The 22,597-nt window shown below is 34.3% G+C and overlaps 1 protein-coding gene across 1 annotated transcript in view; it reads left to right on the top strand.

Annotated features, from left to right (window-relative positions):
* Window positions 1-22,269, top strand: part of LOC129222979 (putative ammonium transporter 3) — a 37,670-nt gene extending 15,401 nt beyond the window's left edge. The window contains exons 4-8 of the mRNA XM_054857542.1: window positions 5,652-5,723; window positions 6,598-6,657; window positions 9,581-9,657; window positions 16,481-16,797; window positions 22,117-22,269. Of these exons, the coding sequence (XP_054713517.1) occupies window positions 5,652-5,723; window positions 6,598-6,657; window positions 9,581-9,657; window positions 16,481-16,797; window positions 22,117-22,269 (679 nt within the window). The remainder of the gene's footprint in view (window positions 1-5,651; window positions 5,724-6,597; window positions 6,658-9,580; window positions 9,658-16,480; window positions 16,798-22,116) is intronic.
* Window positions 22,270-22,597: the final 328 nt, after the last annotated feature.

Here is a 22,597-nt window from a genome sequence, read left to right as displayed (position 1 = left end):
AATCGGCGTTAATTTCCATTTTGCTCACCCCCGAATGAATGTTGAGTTTATTTTTCAACCCGACCACACGCCTAGGAACGTACAGACACCCGAAATATCCATTTTGACGATCCCCGAGTTAACTACAACGAGTTTTCTCGTGACGTCTGTATGTACGTATGTATGTGCGTATGTGTGTATGTGTGTATGTATGTTGCATAACTCATGAACGGAATGTCCTAGAAAGTTGAAATTTGGTACTTAGACTCTTAGTGGGGTCTAGTTGTGCACCTCCCTTTTTGGTTGCATTCAGATGCTCCAAAGGGGGATCTTCTGCCCCTTTTTGGGGGGAAATCATTGTTAATTTCGATGTAAACTCAAGTGGTGTTATAATTTGGTGTTTTCTAACACCAAGAATAATCTGTGGTGTTCCACTACACGACACTTGGTGTAAAGTATTTGCCACCATTTTTGGTGTTGAGATACACTAAATTTTTTTTACAGTGAACATATTATACAAGTTTTAATTTCCCAATTGATTATTAACAACACAAATACAAATAACTATTTTGTATATGAAGATTCTCAACTTTTTATTTTTAATACGAGGAATGGACATTTATGCCTATAAGTTGTTCAAAAAAGTAACTTTCTAAAACACTTAAGGAAACTAAAATTATCTGTATATTAGAACAATAAAATTAACACTTTTCAAAAAAAAAACATAAAAATGGAACAGTTTAAGATTTTAATCAAATTTATTCAAGAAAATTTCTTAATCAGTCTTAAAAGTTTGGTATACATGAAAACGAATTACAAAAACAAGCGGAATATAAAAATTTCAAAAATCACGATACAATAACGATAAAGTTTCTCGCTCCTCAAAAAAAAGTTATATTACAAAAAAAAAGTGTTTACTAGGCCTTACCGTTTTCCCGGAAAGCGAGCCACACACATACACACACAAACATGTTATTTTATTATAAATTGATATACCGTAAACCCAGCCGTAAAGCAGCCATGTTTAAAATGGCTGCTAAAGTTGTAACGATCATTCATAAAATAATATATTCGTTAGTTTATCTTTCGGATGGACTAAAGACTTTTCTAACAATGGTGCAAAGTAGCTTTGGTTTACGGTAATTGACGTTTCATTACAAATAAAATTTAACATACCTTTTGAAAACTTATATCCTGCGCACACGACGATTGTGTGTTGACGACGTTGTAACGTGCTTGAGACTGATTAATGTTTGGTTGCCACCGGCTGTTTTCCAATCTTACCCCAAAGTTGGTGTCAACAGATCCTCAAATGGTGTTTGCGCATATGACGTAAGTGTAAGAATTCACCAATATCGGTGTTTGGTTTCAATTACACCACTTTTGGTGAATAGGAAAGCTAGATATGGTGTTGATTTGAAATAAAGCGTTGATTTGCACACTATTTTGAGTTGCTTAACACCAAACTCGGAGTATTATTACACCTCAGTTTTTACAGTGCAGCTGTAAATAAATCTCATGTGCTTTTCTCAAGAACTGTGTCGTCATTCAAAGAAAGTTTGAAGCATCACGAACTCTTAACAATATTTTAAATTAAAATTCAGCAATCTTGGAAAACGGAGAACAGGGAGGAATTGCATTTTTTAAAACATTACATTGGAATGTCTTTTGTTTATTTTTATTATTACTTTTTTTTAATTCAAAATATCAAACATTCCAAATATATTTCGAATGCAATGTTAAAAATCACAGTGATGCTGGGGGAAAACCAGCGTTTTTCACGACATCACATGTTTAGGATTTTCGGGGCAAATCGGAACACATATTTTTGTGATTCCGTTTCTTTCCGCAGATTACTGCGATGATTTGTTCGACGGCACAGCAATACTTTCACGTTATATATGAAAATAAATGCATGCCGAAGCGCAAGGAGGGGAAGGGACTGGAGGTAAACCCTACAGTAGCTTTGGTTTTTTAAGCCATATTGCCAGCCCTTGTGTGTTAGCTTACTCGTATATGGATGTATGGATCGCTAATATAGTCGGATCCCGACTTACGTGTGGGATGCGTTCCAAGCCCCCTCGCGCATATCGAAATTTCGCGTTGTGGAACAACGTATGTTTAGAATTTTTTTATAAACGTACCCAAATATTTCAGACATATGTTAACAGCCCTCAAATTGTTTCAAACAATTTCTTAACTATATATTACCATTTATAAAGAACTGACTTTTTACTGTATTTAAAAAAACCGTTACTATTTAACATAAATTACTGTTATGAAGCATAAAATCAATGTTCAATGAGAGAGACATGAATTAAAATAGTACGGTACTTACATCAAGTACATTATTGCATTATAAAAGCACTGAACAGTGGATATCGTAAACTTAATTATAATTTTTAAAATGATAAAGATGATGGTTTATGCAGTGTGGGAACTGGCCTTTTTAAGCCACAATGAAAGAACAGTTACCATTTTCATGATGTTTGTATTTTGCTCAGACACTACTCTGGAAGCTCCGGTATTAAAACTAAATTCTGAACTTTTGCATATTTCCTTTTCTATACTTTAAACTTACGTATCGAAGATTCACTCATATCCAATTGTCGTGCTAGCACTTTTTAATTGTTCAAGCATATCGAGAATCTTGACCTTTTCGTTAATGGTCAGAAACTTTCTCTTTTTCTTTCCACTTTCCCCAACTTTAGACGAAAAAGCGCGTTTGGGATCCATTCTATTTTATTAACTTTCATTTTAGACAGTTTAGACTAATGCAATGTGTGAACTTCCGCTTTCACAGATGCTAAAGGGATGAAAGTGCATTCCAAAAACCAACATTTAGTGCCGACGAAGCCCATTCTAACGTTCCGCCGCTCCTTTCAAAATATTTCATGTTGCAGGCGAGCAATTTGTGTCCGCAATAAAAAATTCATTACTCATGGAAAAACTCACGTTATAACCATTTCGCGTAAGTCGGATCGCGTTGTAGCGGGATCTGACTGTACTCCACCTCCCCTCAGATAACACCTTCTTGCTGCAGTAGTGAATGTATGAATGCCAAAAAAGGCTTGGTCAAACTTTTTTTTCAAAGGTGGGGGGGGGGGAGATGTCGATAGAAACTATTTCCAAAATTATTGTTTAAAAATTTCAACTCAAAATTATTCTATTCAAGAGAATGGCAAAGATTTCATATTGCCTACAACTTTTGAAAATAACAGATTTTGGAGCCCCAGAAAATCCCCACCTTCCAAGCACATTAGCTCTAAAAGACTTCCTTATTAAATACTTGGGGGAAAACATTCATTTCAATTATATGTGGCTAAAGTCCTGTACCCAAAAAATGACAAGTTTTTGGGGAAAATCTACAAAAAAGTGCACAGTGCCTGCATATATTAAGAAAACATATTGTTACGAGTTCTATGCAACTTCAAACTTTCTTCGAAATGACGATTCCAATCTTGATAAAAACACAATGAATTTATTTACAAATATTAACAATAGAGCAGGTAACAATTGCAAACATCCAGCAATTAATGCAATATCGTTAAACACTGTACTTAACTCAGTACACCACGCATTTAAGTCCAAAATACGTGGAAAAGAACAAATTCGAAATTCACAGCGCAAGCGCTAATACATTCACAGACAGCAGTGAAAAACGAGAAAACAGTTAGAAAGCAAAACTGACTCTCCTCTCATTCACAAGACGCTTGGCGTTTTATACCTAGCAAAGAAAAATCTAGAAAATTCTAAAACGTTCTACCAATTTCTCATATTTTCTTTTTATTCCACTCACAAATCTTATCATTCAGAAATGGAGGGACCATATACTTCAATCGAATGTAAGGGGGCTGAATATTCATTACACGAAATTATTTACAAATTAAGTTACTACGATAATTTTGGATGAAAATTAATGAAACAATCGCCAAATTTAGCCACATTTCAACAAATTAGTCATAACAATAACTGTTCACAGAATTTGTAACAATATCAAGAAACGGACGCGGAGACAGAGTTCCTTCCAAAAGATTTCATAAAGAATTTTCAGTCAAATTAAAATATTCAAGTATCTTCTCTTTTCAAGGATTTGAAGACTATTATAAACTACATAAAGAATTAAATATATATTGAATCTTCATATTTATCAATTCAAACACATTCTCTGTCGATGAATTTTAATTTTTATTGATTTCTAAAAAAGGTTTTTTTTTTTTTTCGAATTTTTGACAAATCATATAGCTACTTACTTGCTTTTTTTTTTTTTTTCGAAAATTACTTCCTCTTCCTTTTTGCCCCCTTCCCATCACTATCACCATTAAAGGTTACAAATAAAGATTTTAGCATGTGTTTCGGTTCACCCCTTTCAGCAGATAAATTGGAACCCCGCTAAAACATCATACGTATAGGCAACTTTGCATTAATGAAAATCACGCTGAGAATACCGAAGATGATCAGAGCTTTCAAACCGTGCCGGTGGATGGAGCTGGGTGTCCACTTACAGGACAAAATGTCAGTTAGAAGATGACTGCGTTGGCGACGGAAAGATGTCTCACCAATGAAACAAGAAGTTGATAAGTTTTTTGCTTTCGGAGGGATTGGACAGGACAATCTCCTTACAATCCCGACCTCGCGCCAAGTGAATTCTATCTCTTTGTGCCTTAAAATAAGAAATTGGGAAGTCAGCAGTTCAGAACCGATGCTGGGCTTCATCAAGCCATATCGATGTGGTTTCATATTCCTGACGATGATTTTTTCCATGTAGGAACTCCAAGTGTTTCTTTAAAGGTCCATTATATGGAACATTAGCGGGAAATGTTTCTGTCAACCTAGCTGTCATAGGCGACTGGTGCACTGAAAAAGTGGGGGAACAAAAGATGTTTGTAGGTTTAGTGGGTGTGGGCCGAGAAGCCCTTTTTGTGTGTGTGTGTGTGTGTGTGTAAAATTCGTTTAGATTAAGGGCTTTTAACATTACTGATTCCATGACCTCCAAAAAATGTGGAACATGACCTCAAAAAGAGGGGGGGGGGGTTACACCGTAGACTTTCTCCTTCGAATTCAAAGTTCCATTGTTATGAAATAAGAAAAATTCTATTTATTTGCAATTTTTAGTTTTTACTTTCGTAAAATAAATTAGTCGACCCTATGAAAACTCATTTTCCAATCGATCACTTATTTTTAACTCTGAAGAGAGAGAGGGTAAGCCCCCTTTACTTTTAAAAGTGAGGGGGCAGTTACCCCCCCTCTCCCCCCGTATGAGGCGCCTATGTCAGCCATCCTTTAAATGACATTTTTTTATGTTATTGGACACCCAACTCCATCCACTGGCACCGTTTGAAAACTGTTTATATTCGTTATCCTCAGAGGGATTTTATTCATTGGAAATTTTCACAACCGTCAAAGCTCTTGTTACTTAAGCTTCTGAACCCCCCCCCCCTCCCCCCCCCGTATATTTCAATACAAACTGTTCAAAATGCTTTGTGTTTGCATAAAATTGTAAGAACAAAACAAGACGGAGGTTTCTAGACAAGAAATTAACTAAAAAACCATTTTCAATTACTTTTTTTTATGTTCAAAGTCGAAAAGTACTCTGAACACTCCATTTTGCAGTACTTATTTAATTAGGAAGCGAATCATACGGACTAATAACATACTATCTTCTCAAGCAGGTGGGGATGGTTGGGTTTTAGCGCCGGCAGCACCAGTGGAATTGTGGATGACAAATGGAAGTATTCTTCCAGGTAACAACATTGATTTAAAATCTATTATTATAAATATTAATATTGCATAGTTATAGCAGTATAACAAATGAATTTTTAAAGAAAATATCACATAAATCCCTACTATTTACAAGAATTTTAATATTTAATTTAGCTTTGTGTGGTCATTTTATTTTATATGAATTGCGTGTAATATCAGTTTTTATTACAATCATTCAGAGAAAGTTTGAACCATTATTTCTCTATTTTTAACTGCTTCACCCGTTTTTTAGTAGTTTAACTGTGTTTGTTCCTATAAAATGAAAAAAAAAAAACACTCCTTAACAAGTGTATAGTTATGAAACGAATAAATTATTATTAAATACATTCAAAATGAATTGTTAGCCTAGTTTAACGATAACTTGTCTTTTATGGTCACCCCACTTTGAGTCACATCAGAAATGGGATGCAAAATAAATTATTTTTATTAAATTAGTGCAACCAAAATACAGCAAGCTAAAGCTTCTAAATGTTTGGAAAAAAAAAATTCTGATGGGGCTGCGTTAAGAGAGCTGTCTTTTGCAGACCTAAAGCGTTGCCCGGAAATAGTATCCTTTCTTTCATGTTTTACCACGAGAATTTGACACTCAGTTTCACCACCAGATGGAGGCACCTAAGCTCTATTCGATACAAAATTGCCTCAGGAATTTAATGTTCCTTGGAATGCTAACATTTGATCGCAATTTGACTTTTTTTGAAATGATCTTTTATCTGCACTTTGTTACTGGAATTTATATAAAATGAAATCTATTATTCTACATAAAATATTATTTTACAGCAAAATTAGTTTCATATAAATGTGTCAAAAACCGTATTTTTACTGTTTATATTACTATTATCATTTTCATTTGCCCAGAGCTTCCGTCACGACTGTTTTAGCATCATCTGGGGGAGGATTAGTTGGAATGATTTATAGGTACGTTTTTGTCACATTTACAAATTAATCAGGACTATACTTACTAGTCAATCCTTACATGTATACTGCCGTGTTAAGCACAGAAGTCGTATTGTAACCATGTGGCTCGTTGTAGCGTATTTTACCTACGTACAATGCTCTATGGTCATTTAAAAATGGGAAATATTTTTTTAAAAATTCTGAAAACATGGCAACTAAATCAAATATATGGAAGCGTGAACTTTAGAATGCTGTTTTTAAGCTTTGAGTTTGACTGCAGATACCACTTTTGTGCTTAGCACGGCAGTATAATCCTTTACATGTACAGCCCTATGCATCCTTGTTCCTTACATTGAATGTAATCCTGATACATCGTACACCTAATACAACACCGCCACAAGTCCAAAATTGTCGATTTTGAGTTATATGTTATATACATGTCCTGGTGCATTTTTAATAGTTCTATTAAAATGCATGACACTCACAAACGAAAAAAAAAATTTACCCTATTTTTGAGATGTGTCAGTGTGTCACTATACGAATTCAAGCTAAGGCGCAAGATTAAAATTTTAAGGCGCAACATTTTCTTCGAAAAATAGTTTTTGCAGATGTGACCGTGTTGTACTAGGTGTGCGATATATCGCACATCGGCAAGGTGACCCAACTCAAAAAAAAAAAAAAGAATTAGAGAAAATTAGGGTTTTATACGAAATAGTAGTTTTAAGTGATTTAATCTCAATTATTACAATTCGCACAAAATATTATAATGTGATGTTTACTGGTTAGTTTTTGTTGTCTAAACTAACGGTGCACATTTGAAATTCAAAATGTTTCTTTTAAGTTATGAAATTTTAATGACGTGTCACTATCAATTGTATCGTTGTTACGCCAGCACTTACCAGTTATGTAAAGCTAACTTTGTGCGAGTTTTGTGGCAAGAAAGAGTATTAAACTTAGATTTTAAATCAATATTTAGTAAGTTTTCCCAAGGCTTCACTCGATACGCGTCTTATCGCGATAGAAACACGTATGAAATGGAGCTTTGCTTTTCCCAAAAGTTTGAGTTGTGTCGCTTTCCTTGGCGGGGTGTGATATGTTACCAGCAAAGTATGAAATGCCGACATTCTACATAATGACTTGGTACTGTATGCAATACCGGTCCTTCCTAGGCAGAGCATCAAATATGAGAATTATTATGTACTATCCCTTGGCATTGTGTATAATATTTAGGCATTTTAATGCCTAGAATGACAAATGCTGTTTAGACCAATGTATTAAAAAAGGTCCATATAAAACAATCATATAAATGATGTGTATTTCTCAAAACTTCAAATGTTTTTGTGAAAAAATTATGTGCCATTAAAAAATTGTATTAAAAATGAAAAATTATATATAAACGTTGTTTAAAACAAAATTTGTGCCTATCTTATCAAGATAAACAAAATGTTCATATGAAAAATACGGAATTAAAATTAAACGTAGTTGCTGCAACATTGTAGTCTAGACCTAGAAATGAATCGGAGATGTATTTCATACTTTTCTGGCATCATATTAGATTTCGTTATAGAATAATAGAATGCCTAGGAAATGTATGAACTATAAATCGTTTCATACACTGCCCACTGCCGGCTAGTTTTAAGCATTGTATAAAATGAAAAATTATCATATAAGCTTTGTGCTATTATATGATTAAAATGAAAAACCAACGTAAATAAAGCACAAATTTCGAAGAAAATACAGCATATAGCTATTTCGAGGCTACAACGGAGCGCGAGAAATGACAACAGCCACTTGGACACCGGTATTTATACCAAAGAGGGTCAACCAATAGGAATTCAGGACACAAGACAACAAACAACCAATCAGCAAACGACCTGTCAACCCCAGGCTCAGTGCAAGGGGGAGAGACAACCAATCAGAAGCCAGGAGACAAAAAGAGTGAGATACAACGAAGAAACCGAAAAAGCACAATTATAGAAATTGCTTCCAAATATCATGAAAAAATTGAGTGCTAGAAAAATCATTGGTAAGAGTATAAAATTTTTCCATTTAGCAACTGAGGTATTTAAAGCATCTCCTGCAAGTATGGACTTCGTTACGCTGGGCAGACTAAATGGGCTTTTAAGCACCGTATGAAAGGACACGAAAATTGTGTTAAACATAAAGAACTTGCTCGTTCTTCTATCGCTCAGCATTGTTGAACTTCTGGTCACTGTTTTGATTTTTCATCTGCAAAGATTATTTGTAAATGTTCTTCGGTTTATGACCTCGATTTCTGGGAAGCTTACTATATTTGGAAAAATTCTCATTCTCTTGTCAATGATTTTTTCAGCACTCCATTTTTTTCATGATATTTGGAAGCAATTTCTATAATTGCTTTTTTGGTTTCTTCGTTGTCTTTTTGTCTTCTGGCTTCTGATTGGTTGTCTCTCCTCCTTGCTCTGAGCCCGGGGTTGACATGTCGTTTGCTGATTGGTTGTTTGTTGTCTTGTGTCCTGAATTCCTATTGGCTGGCCCTCTTTGATATAAATACCGGTGTCCAAGTGGTTGTTGTCAGTTCTCTCGCGACTTTTGGTTGTGTTGGTGAGCTTTTTGCACTGATAAAGAGGCTCCATTGTAGCCTTGAAATAGCTAGATGCTGTATTTTTTTCAAAATTTGTGCTTTATTTACGTTGGTTTTTCACTTTAATCATATTGTATAAAATGCCTGAAATCAGCAGAATGCCAGATTTTAACTTTTCCGGTTACATAAATATTAGTATACTAGGATTGGCAGCTTAGCTTAAAAGGGAAGGTTCTGGGTGATTTAACCAAGACCCTTCCCCTCCGCCATTGTATACTAATGTATTTAAAAAAATTTCTCTTGAAAAAGGAGGTAAAATTGAAAGAATGCAAAGTTTGCTTTTGCAAATCTGGGAGATTGATTACCTTTTTTTCCTTACAGTTTCGTATTGCGAAGAGGTATTCATGACGTTCCGATATTGATGAATGCTGTAATGGGATCTTTAGTGGCGATATCTGGTGAGGAAATAAGAAAATTTTGGTTTATTGATTTCTTTTAATTAAAAAGTCCTATATTTGTGCTAGTTAATATTTTCCCCCTTTAAGTTATAACAAAATAAATTCCAGTTAAATGATTTTTCAAAATAATAATAATAATGTAAATCCAACAATTTTTTAAAATATATTTTGATGTGTGATTTGTTTTCAAATATTACACTGAATTGATGCACATGTTTGACTCCGAAGAAAGCACCCTGAACTTCCGAAGTGATTTAATGTGTGCGGTAATTCCGTTTGGGCCTCTTCCCTTAAAAGCGACCAAAAGAAATCAAGCCCGTAATTTCAAATTTCACCCGGGAGGTCAAAGGGTATAAGCAAGAGCTTTTGCTCTATGTACATTCCTATTGGTTCTTTATTGGTTAATAATTTGCTCATTGGTGTTTAGTTAACCTGCTATTTTTACTTTTTAATCTGTTTGCTTATTGATCTTAGCTTTTGTCAGATGTCTTTTTATCCATAAGCTTGTGCATTGAAAAAAGCTCTTTTTATAACTCCGAAGCACGTTTCTGCAGTAAACTAAGTAAGTTTGCTTTTTGACATTGTTATTTCATACTTTACTTTTTAGCTCAAAGGAATTTATTTAATTTCTTCATATAAGTCAGGACCGTCCCAAAAGATTATGGCACCACAGCAAAAAATTTCTTGCGCTCCTTATCCTCACCCCCCACAGAGGATAGTGAAAAAAGATCCCACGGAAAAAAACCCAAAATGTTTAGATAAGTTATTACACAATTGAATATGAAATCTAAAATCTATGTGTATCATAAAAAACACGAATTATATGCAATGTGTTACATTTAAAAAACTTTTTAAGGAGAAATGTAGAGAAAAATAAAAAAAAAATCCTAATGCAGCGAAAGTTTAGTTTGTGGCTCCCTCTCAAACTTTAGCCGGGTGACGATCTTCCCCGTCTTCCGACGGCCCTGCCCGCCGACAACCAAGGCCCCCTGTTAGTTTGGTCGAAAGATCACCTCTTGCCATAAAAAATTATAAAACTAATACTGCTCCGACTCCAAGCAGAGCTCTTCTAAAGGCCAAGTCCCTATTTTCCGACAGGCTGATATGGCCTCTCGTAGGCTTTATATGTGATTCATATACCTCATATTTTCATATTTGAGGCAATGAGAAGCAAAGGGATGTAAGTGGCAAAATTAAAATTTGAAGATAACCAGTAGGGGAAAGCATGGTAAAGTGGATACCCCTGGCAAAGCGAATATTGCCTATAACTCCCAAATTGTTCGTTGGTCGGCAGCCGCATTGTCATAGCAAAAGTTATCTGTTGCCGCTCCGTGTGCGGCAAACACGTCTAGACGAGTTCGCGTCGTGCGGTGCCAATGAACTGACAGAGTATGTTTTTGAGAAAATAATATTAATTTGCAGAGGTAAGTGTTTTGTTTATAACTTTAATACTATTTGTGACATGTTCTTTGTTGTGAGAAGGATATTATGCATGCTGATGTAGCTTTCAACTATCCGTAGACGACGATTTTAGACGAGCTGGTTTTTTAGTAATTTGGGATAACCTCAGAAATGTACCTGAAAGGCAAAGCGGATTGGACAAAGTGGATACCATATTCATTTTGCCCGGTCCTGACAAGTCACTTCATCCGAACCTGGAAATCCTTCAATTTTGTGATCTCAAAATAATGCTACCATTGAAGACAGTCCTTATACTCCCACGGAGTCTGAAATCTCTCCTGGGGGAGGGCCTCCCCTGGGGTCCTAGGCAATGATGTTCCCGCCGCTTCATCCAAACCTGGATATTCTAAGAACTAGTGTAGTCTTTCAGTTTTACGAGCTATTCCTCAGTCTGCTAAACCAATAACAACAAGCTACAAAGATCTACACTCCTAACAAAAACTCCAGTAAAGGAAGATCAGAAACAAAAATTTGAAAAAGCAAGAAAGACTCATGAAGTCACTAGATGATGTTCAGACTAAAGCTTCTCAGAAGACTATTAGCATGACTGCTACCATTACCAAAGACTGTAAATCAAATATCTCTGCCACAATACATAAAACTGAAAAATAGAATAATATAAAGATATAAGGAAAGAAATTTGAAGATGTGTTAGGTGCATTTTCTGTGGTGAAATGTACATTGAAAAAGATGATCCACCAACGAAAAACTGTACACAATGTCGTCTTTGTACTCAGAAAGAGTGTTCAGCATTCGAAAATGGTTATGAATTTTGTTTGTGATAACTGCAATGACTAGTAATGTAGCAAAAAAAATGTTTTTTTTTTCTTTTTTAATAATATGCTCCTATAATTTTGGATGTTGATTTTTCTTAGTGCAATTATTAGTAGTGTAGCAAAAATGTTTTTTAATGTGTTCCTGGAATTTTCAATGTTTTTTTTTATTCTTAAGTTCAATTTCTTTACTTGTAATAACTACAATAATTAGCATAGTAGCAAAAAAAAGTTTTTTAATATGTTCCTTTAATTTTCAAAGTTTATTTCATTTTTAAGTTCAATTTCTATGTTTGTAACAATTACAGCAATTAGCATTGTAGCAAATAAATGTTTTTTGAATTTGTTCCATGAACATTCAATAGTTACTTTATTTTTAATGTTTAGTTTTATGACAAATAATGTTGTTGTTCGCTTTGCCCTAGTACTGAATCCACTTTACCCGGGGTGTCGTGCAAAGTGGATATTCATGCCATTGTTGAAAACTTGACTAATATATAAAAGTTTAATTAATATTAACGACAATCGTTATTGCATTACGTAAGCTCATTAAACGAAGAGTGATTATAAATATTTGTTTCAATTTCCCCAGTTATAACTAAACGACAATAAGCAAGGAAAGTTTAAGGTATTCACGTTGCCCGGGTTTCCCCTACAAACGGTAGTTGAATCTCTCCTCTGTCTTGAGACAAGAGATAGTAATAATAGCCCTGTTGTACAGTATGATTTCGAAAAAGAATTCAATAAAAGCCTACCTAGGACGTTATCTTTAAACGCGTTTTACTGAAAACTTGAGAACGTCCACTTACATCCCTTTGCTTCTCACTGCCTCACATACATATCTTTAATTTCTCCCTTTATGCTTCTGTTAGAAAATATTACAAGCACGTTTCACGAAAATTTCTTGTGACTGCAATATGCTCGAGAAATTTGAATAAAATGATGCATTAAGAAAAGGATTTCATATGCATGTAGTTCAAACGTTCAAACAATGCAAATATTCAAAGCAATTGTTCCAAATGTAAATGTCGCATATTTAGAATTTCGACTCTTAAAAAAAAGTTTAGGTACCCTGAAATCTTAAAGAATGTTGGATATATTCTTCCTTGCATTCGTTTTCCTCTGAAATTCAAATTTAGTTAAGTGGGGGAGGGGACTAAAAGTGTCTGAAAAACTGGAGTGTAGATAATAAATGCGTATACACATAACATTAAATTATTTCAAAAACTATTTAGATGATATAAAGCGAGTAAAAGCTATATAGTGGTCTAAGTCCAAATCACTCAAAACTGATAACTAGCAGTTGTAGCATCTAAAAAGTTCTGCAAAATATACAACGAAAAATGTTTATATTATGAAAATTAAAGCATGATAAATGCTACATTTTGCGCTAGACAATATATATATATATATATATATATATATATATAGTAGTACCCACACGATGATGCCCGTGCAAAGAAGTTAAAGGAAGTCCGTTGAATAAAAAAAAATCCACGCCACCCCCACCCCCCACCCCCTTCTGATGTGGAATGATTTTTTTTTTCAACTAAAATGCGTAGACACCTTTTCAAAATATCTATTAAAGTGTCTTTGGAATTTAAAACTATTCGCCAAAACACATAAAAATATTAACAGTAGCTTTAAAGCTCAAAATAATCCTTCAACTACATAGTTCATCGCTTTACGCGCCAAGCAACTACGCTACCGTAACCCTGCCCTTTAGCGAGTGAAGTGTTTTTTCTTCCCTGCAATTTACAGTGTTTCACCAAATAAACAGCAATGTCATAATAAAAACGCTATAAAGAACAATCACAATTGTATAATAAGGGCAGATCAAATTATTTACTGAGATAAGTAACTATCTTCAACTATAAGAACAAAAACAAACGTTGAAGAGACAAGGAAAGCAAAACCCAATGGAAAAATTCTACAAAATCAAATTATGTACCAGAACATCGAAAAAAAACGCATTCAAAAATCTGTTCGCTGATCACAACAACGTAGTATGGTCATGACTCCTCGCAGCTATTGACACTCTCGACCAGCGCTCTTTCGAAAAGTTAACTTACTCTGCCATCAATTAGGAATTCATAAAACTAAACTTACCCCGCCATCTATTAGGAATTCATAGAAGTAAACAATTAATTAAACATTAAATTTGCTATTACAAATATTTCAGTAAATCTGACTTTTAAAAAATAGCCATAGCCTTCCTCAATAAATGGACTATTGAACACAAAAAGAATTTTTCAATTCGAACCAGTAGTTTCTGAGTGTAGTGCGTTCAAACAATCACTTCAGCTTTATATTATTAGTTAATTAATAAGAAAAATAAGACAATGATACGTGTTTATGTATATTTTTTACAAATGCTTTGTAGCATCGTTAAGGATTTTCTCTGAAAAGTACCCTTGAAATTGGCCACATGGCTGACTCGAACCTACGCCTACTGAATTGCGAAGCCCGCACTTTCAGGTCTAGCCACCATTGCTAGCATATTCTGCGTTTCAAGCATTTTATATGTTACAATATAAATTTTCCTGTTTTCATAACATTTTTTATTGCTGATCCACTCCTATTAGTCATAGCGTGATGTTATATAGCCTATAGCCTTCTTCAATGAATGGACTATTCAACACCAAAAGAATTTTTTGATTCGAATCAGTTGTTCCACATAGCGCGTTCAAACAAACAAACTCTACAACTTTATATTATATTAGTATAGAAATATATATACACAACGTCCCCAGTGCTTAGAGTTTTGACTATTTGCACCACTCTTGTTAAAAGAGTTCTTAGAAAAATAAACACTTGCATGCATGTGTAAAAAATTTAACTGAAGGAATTAATTATATCAAAGCTGCAAATTTCTAAGAAAAACAAAATTTGTTTATTAATTACTGTTTTGTTTCGTTGTATTCTAACGGGATTTTTAAGAAAGTAATTATTGTTTCGCCTTAAAAAAGAAATAGCTTAACTATTTCTGAAAATTGCATATTTGTGTTTTTTTAAATATTTTGGAACTTAAAGGAAAATATATTTTATATAAACAGAAATGCAAAATAACTCTCAGTCATGAAATCACATGAGGATTGCAAAATTCAATTAAATGACAGTTGAGGTAGTGAGAAGCAAAGGGATGCAAGTGGCAAAATTAAAGTTTGGAGATAACTAGTACAAATGGTAGGTGAACCCCTCCTCTGTCTTGAAGCAAGAGACAGTACTAGTAGCCCTGGTAGGTGCTGCTGTACAGCATGATTTAGCTGAAAAAAAATCAATGAAAACCTACCTAGGACGTATCCTTTATAAGCGTTTTACATTCCTTTGCTTCTCACTGCCTCAATTGAAGTTTCAATTAATATTCATGTTCATGAATGTCCTTCAAAGATGAGATTGAGGGATACACTATAGATCCTTAGAAAATTCAGAAAATTGTGATACCTGGTTTGACCCTGACTCTCAACTCCCGTCCGTTGTCGAGACAATGAGATTACAAACAGAGACACACAGAAGTACAGAGAGACGCGCGAATATTTTAATACGATAGATTTTCATTATTTATTTGCAATCACGATTGCTTATTGCTTTCACTTGACCGTTGAATGTGACCCAAACCTTTTTGAGGTCCACCGGCCTCCGCGCGCGAATGCTCCTCCTGGGCAGTGGTTGCTGCAGCCTACTCCAGCTTCTCTTCCTTCAACGCCTGGAAGTGTGTCGCCTGGAAGCACATATAATATTTAGCATCCATTATCCAGCATCGGGAATAAAGTTGAATTTTGACATCTTGAATTCAAATTATGTTTTTCGCAATTATGACTGCGTTAGAAACAATTTGTAGAAGCAAGAAACCCAACGAGTAGTATTGCACTTTGTAATTGCGAAAGACATAATTTGAATTCAAGATGTCACAATTCAACTTAATGCTAGTCGTTGCTTAGGACTGGATGCTAGTCCCTACCCACACCCTTGGTTCATTCATTAAAGAATCACACATTTTATTTCATAGGTCAAAAAGCCATTTCTCCATGCTGTATAATCTTTTGTTATTAAGAAGAGTCAGTACCCCCCTGTACCGTCAATGTTAATTTGCACAGGTTCATGTACCTTTCCTGAAAATCGATTAAAGATACAATAATGAAATTTTTTCTGTACCTTAAGTAGACTCTTTTCTCTATACTGAAGTAAAATTTTACAGAATGAAAACATTCTAATGTGTAAGTCACTGCATTTTTTTTTCCAAAAAATGCCATTTTGCAACACGAAATCAGCTCTATTTTTCGTATATGAGAAATAAAACAAATTCAGTATATGCAATTAGATGTATGGAATACGTGGTAAAAATTTCAAAGCCTAACACAATTTAGTTTCTGAGAAAAAGGAACATTTAGTTTCAAAAACCATTTCGAAATATTGCAGTTTAAAGGGAAAAATTATGCCTCATCTTATTTTAACTTACTTCTAATATGAGCGCGATCAAAAAGTTTGTATCATTTAAACAGTATTTAAATGGAGTTTCAAAATATATAAAAAACAAAAAAAGGAACTTTTGAAAGTATTTAGGGCACTGACTCCCCTTTATTTTGTAGGTGGATGCACCATCGTTCGCCCCTGGGAGGCTATCTTGATTGGGGCGGTCGCCGCCTTGTTAGTGCTGCCTTCTGCGCCCCTGCTGGACATGCTGCACGTTGACGATCCCACGTGCACGTTCGCAGTGCATGGAGTCGCAGGAGCTTGGGGTCTTCTCGCTATCGGTCTATTTTCGGAAAAGGACTCCATAAGAAATTACACTCGGGGCAAAAATGGGCTCTTCAAGGGTGGAGGATGGGGTTTGCTGGGGCCCCAAGCTTTGGCTTCTGGAATACTAATTGCCTGGAGCACAGTCACATCCACTTTGCTGCTTTATGTGAGAATCTTTATTTTCCATCAATATTTTTATTTATGAAATTGATACTTTGTTTTTATTTATGAAAGGTATATTTTAATTTTTAGTTATGAAATATTAATTTGTTTTTGTTTGTGAAACTTTGATTTTTATTGACTAAATACATTTCAAATCCCAATGGTTTAGTATTTAGCATAATCAATGCTCTGAATAAAATTTGATAGACTTTTTATTTTCAATATTCTTCCCGTAGGGGTTATTTATTTTTTCTTCTTCGATTTATTTATTTGTTTTGTAAATGGTAAGTGGATTTGGATAATTTGGGTATACGGGGTAATTTAGGTATAAGTTATATTTTGTTAACTAATTCGAAAACTAATCATTTGATATGCCTACAAAAATTCAGTTATAAACATCATCTTTACCTATGAGTATATGCCAGAAGCATTTTGCCAATACTATAATTGAAATTGCTAAAAAATAAGTTCAGCTCTATGGAGATGGCAATACAAGGCACACCAACTGCTCCCAAATAGTGCTTCTAATTAACTTGTTACTCTATATTTTCCACCTTTAAGTATGTAGGCAGTTCATTCGTTTACTTCAATTTGTCGTTGAATCGAAACATTTATCATTATTTGCTTTCATTTAATTAATAATTTTAAATACTGCGGGTAATTCGGATAGACATTATATTTTACTTATCAGAAGAAAAAATAATTATTCTACTGAACTACAAAAACAGGCACTACAATGAGTTGGAAGATGGTTCAAATTTACTCAAATGTTTTGTAACAAAAACTACCTCCCGTCAGTAAACGGTTTGTTTGCGCTATATTTGCGGCATTTTCAGTCTAAAATCTATCTTAATACTTACAATTATTAATGCTTGGTATTCATACTATTCCATTATTTCCATTGTACCTACATTCAACCTAAGTTTGAAAACATTGAATAAGATTGTTATTAAAAACATGCTTTCCTCTCTAACCACTACTACTATACAAAAATTTCTGCATCCACGGGGTCATTTGAGTATGCTTTGCCATTTATATGCAAATTGATATACATTTACATGAAATTTGTTGAAAACTGTTTGTAAAGTTCCAGTGATGAGGTGAAATAAAGAAAAGAAAAGTAAATTTTTATAACAGGACCATAAAATTCTAAACAGGTCATGTTTATATTCAAATTATCCCCCCCCCCCCGATTAAAATGAAGACGAAGAAGATGAAGTGATACTCAACTCATAAATGATATGTTTTAAACACATCAAGAATTTAAAGATAAGTTTATTTTGAAATATATATGCTTAGCAAACTAAAATGTGCTCATAATTCTAAAAATGGAGATTTAATATAAAATAAGACTGCATCAGCGATTTTGGGGTAGCAACAGATTAAAATTTTAAGTTCAACTTTGATATAAATCGTATAGCAGAGGAAAAGGTGTAAATATTATTTGTTTTTGATTTAAAATTACTTAAAACTCAAAACATTCTAGATTTTTGCCTTTCATTAGCAACTTTTACAAGTATCCTAAATGCGAGAAGGCGAAAAAATTATTAATATCAATGACTTCATGTCAAAAACTTCGATTAACAAAAAGCTTTTAATAAAAGCACCAGAAAGAAAAAAGGGTTGTAAATACGGGCACTCTTCCAAAAAGCCATCAAAAATAGTTTCAAAACAGGATAAAACCACACAAAGTTGTAGAGAATTTATTTATCACAGGCAAAAGGATATTTAGAGAAATCGCAAACGTAACTGGATCTTTCGACCCCGGCAAAATCTAAGTGCGCTCACATTCGGCACATAACACGTTTCACCCACAACTCTCAGATAACTTTTCATCACAAAAGAAGCAAGTTGCATCGCTTGAGAAATAATTTTTGTTTGAAAAAAAGAGATGGTACAGTTATGGGCACTCTTTAAATGGACGCTTATATTTACACCAACTACACCTAAAGCTCTGGTTTCCTAGAAGCGAATCGCCGATCTTCGACGTCGCTCCTCGCCGTGACGCTGAAATCAAAGTCAAGTGGATTCCGGCGTAACCATTCACGATTTCAATTTAGCTCGGGCGCGCATGCGCAGAAGAACAAGTTTTCGCCTCGGCGAGGAGCGACGCCGACGATCGGCGTGTTCGCTCCTAAGAAACCAAGGCTTAAGAAAGGTGGACACTATCACATGTGACGTAAAAGAATGAGTGACAAAAGGTGTGTTTCAAAAAGTAGCTTAAGATATCCGATTTCCAGATATCCCTGTGAAATTGTTTTATAAGAACATGAAAAGAAAACGATTACACATGCCTCTTAAAAGTTGCAGTCCGAGAAAAACACTAATTTGCACAATAACTCATGCTGCATATACACTTCTTAACAACTATCTTTTTCCATTTTTTATTCTGTGAGATTATTTTTTCAAACATAAAACATCAACTTTGGGAAAAACATCAAACGCAATATCGGTGTTAAAAAAAAAAAAAAAAAAAAAACATCGACCTGAATACATTATTATCACATCCGTAATACGTGAAAAATACTTCAGAGAGGTTGTTTTCTTTGCAATCAAACTGTACAGGCAAAGAAACGAGTTTTACGGCATTCATAGGGTTTCATTGAGAGTTGAAGAGGATGGGCTTGAATTGGTCAAAACGTTTTCGGAATTAGACAATAAAATGATGTGGCCATTTAAATATTCTGAAATATTTTTTAAAAATTCAACTCCATCATTTTCTCCAACATCGAGGTGAAAGAAAGCAGAAACTTCCATTTAAAAGACTTACTTTGCATATTATATCTTATTATCCGCATTATATCTTATTATGTAGTACTAATGAACAGTTTAATTTTTTATAAAAAATATTTACTAACAATGTTATTTGCTATTTTAACAAGAAAAATACTGTTTAATAACGAATAATTTTATAAAAGTTAAATTAAACTAAGTAAGCAAACATTTAAGCAGTAAGTTACCGTCCCTAAACCAGTGCTAAGGAATTTACCATAGCTATTCAATAAATAAAAAATAAACTTACCTCTTTGAAACGGAACCTAAAATAATTTATTTTAAAAAAGCATGAACAAATCGCAGTAACGATGATTGCTTCTGAAAATCATTAATAATGCCCTACCATAAATAATAAGCACATATTATATGCAATACACATTTGTTTCAAAAATGGTTACTAAAGGGATTTATTTATTTCCTTACAGTGGTTTGCTTTCTGATTGGAACTGAATGGGGAAATTTACTTTTGTTCTGTTGCAAAAAAGAACTTAAATTATCCGCCATGCCGGAAAACTCGAATTTCTCGGCATGTTGGTCAACCTCGCTTTTTTCCAGCGTGTCGGATAATGCGGGGTAATACGGTAACACTTTTGTTCTTTACGCAAGCCTATATTTTTCTGAATAAGATGAAACTTGCTGAAAGCTTCTGAGCTAATTAGAGCATAAATACCTATTGTTTTATCAAATAAATTTTATCATAGAGTCAAGACACAAACGGAAGAATGCTTCCAACTGCTTTCTGCTATCTTATTAATAGATAGCACCATCTACAGTCCTAGTCGTCAATTCTCAGTACCTCCCATAGCCACTAGGGAGCAGTGCCCATATTTACACCTGTGCCCATTTTTACACCTTTTCCTCTATTATTTTTAATCAAAAATATTTAGTTTTAAATAATGAATTTAATACGTGGTTTTTATTATTATTTATTATTATTAAAGGCAGGTATTGGCAAAGACCCTGCTTTATTTTTCAGAAATTGTTCTCCTGACAAATTCTTAGAAGCAGATAAAAACTTATAAGCTTAATTTACTTTATCTTACTAGGCATACTTTCTATTCGCTATTACAATTCATCTAACTACTATAATATCAGTCAGCCAACTGTGATTTGAGCATTTTCTTCTTTAATCATGAGACTTTCACCCTCGGGTGACTTTCATTAGCAATTCTTTAAATGTTTCGATGTCTTAATCAAGTTATAATCTAGTCCAAGACAAAGTTCCGACTTTCGATTTTCCAATGCAAACTATGAGATGAATTGTTTTTTTTTTTTTTTTTCCCGCCAATTAAATATTGAAAGAACGTTCTGATTTTTTTGCGAAGGGCCTTCCTTTGGTATATGAACCCGACGTCTAGCTGAAGAAGCCTCCACATGGACGGTTTATTTATTTATTTTTTCTTGAAATACATACATGTACTGTCCGACCACGGATTGTATCGAAAGACAAACATCCGGTTTACAGGCGGAAATGGACGTCTCTATTAATTTTAGGGATGTGAGAGCATGCATATGTATATTAGCCTCATTCAAATGAGCAGAACACGAGCCTAATTTTGAAAATGTCTCTTTCTTTTCGCAAAACATCGAATTCTAGATGCTGAAATGTCTGCAATTATTAGCAAGTAAATACGTTAAGATTTTTAGATTTACAGAATACTTAAACATTGTTATTAACCTATAGAAATTGTGAGACATTTGTACATTTTCCCAGAAACGCATTTAACCTGAACCACCTTCTGTAAATACGATATTTCAATTTACCTTACACGACTAGACATTTATAATAATTCATTTATGTACTTTTTCTACGTAGACAATTTTACCATTTGCTCGCAAAACTTTAGGGTTAGGCTACACTTACCCTTCAGAATCCCCCGTACCAACCTCTACACATTATTCACCTAGTTGTAGAGGACCCTGAAAATCACTCTGTCTCTAGGTTCAGAGTAGGAGCTGAGTACCCCCTTTTCCAGCACCCCTAGACGTATTAATGAAGTGTGAGGCTCTCAATTGCATTACTTTTATAACATGTACTTAATCATTTACTAAGCAGTTGCTAGTGATAAAATGAACCAAAAGACGATGACCAAGTATTTGTAGAGTACATGCTCATTAAATTCATGGGTCCGAAAGTCCTGTGGTTCGTCTTAGCAGTTACCATGGGTGCAGAATTTTGGAAGTCTTCTGCCTCCCCTATAAAATCATGCCTAAATTTTGTAGAGGTGGTGCTGTCATCGTCATCTATTGAGGCTTGTCGGGCTCCTCTCCATTTGAGAACCTTCTTCTCACAGTAGCCGCTCACTTCAACCTTAAAATTTTTACTCGCTATGCTCGAAAGGATCTTCTGCTCCCAAGTGGCATTAGCAAAACCTCCACGATCAATGACAAACGATAATGACATTACCTATTGCATTGCTAATCACGAAATTAATCAGAGATTTATTCCCCAAAACATTTTTAGGAATATTATTTTTGTATAAAAAGATTGCAGGCGATCAAAATCTAAAATTGCAATCATTCAAAATTATTTTTCCCGTCTTTTCAGCCTTTGCATAAGTTGGTGGGGCTGCGGATGCCTCTAGAAGAAGAAATCCTCGGCCCTGATTATGTCGACCACTGTCTGAAGCATGACGGAAATGCCAAGCTTATCCAAAAATTCAAAGAAAAACGAAGAAGGACAAGGCTGCAAAGATTTTGAAGATTTAAATGTAATTAAGAAAGTGAGTATTTGTGAAGGGAGGAAAACTTTTGATGTTCGATTCAGTCAATTCCGAAAGTGATGTACAACTTCAAAAATGCTGCTTCACGTAATCCAGCACGGTACAATCTGCGACCTACTTCTTCATTCTTGTTGGCTCTAACCTTTCTTACTGGAAAAATATTTTTATTTAACATTAAAATCGTTACCTTTCTTACTGCTTAAAATTTTTAATGGAGTTTACTTCACAAACACGTTTACAGTCTTAATTCGCTTATAACGCCTATTCTTGAACTTACTGAACTTACAGTGGACATAAACTTTTATC

Source organism: Uloborus diversus, chromosome 5, assembly GCF_026930045.1.
Source record: "Uloborus diversus isolate 005 chromosome 5, Udiv.v.3.1, whole genome shotgun sequence".
Taxonomy (NCBI): domain Eukaryota; kingdom Metazoa; phylum Arthropoda; class Arachnida; order Araneae; family Uloboridae; genus Uloborus; species Uloborus diversus.
Note: the sequence above shows the minus strand (reverse complement) of the source record. Positions and strands in the feature narration are given on the sequence as shown.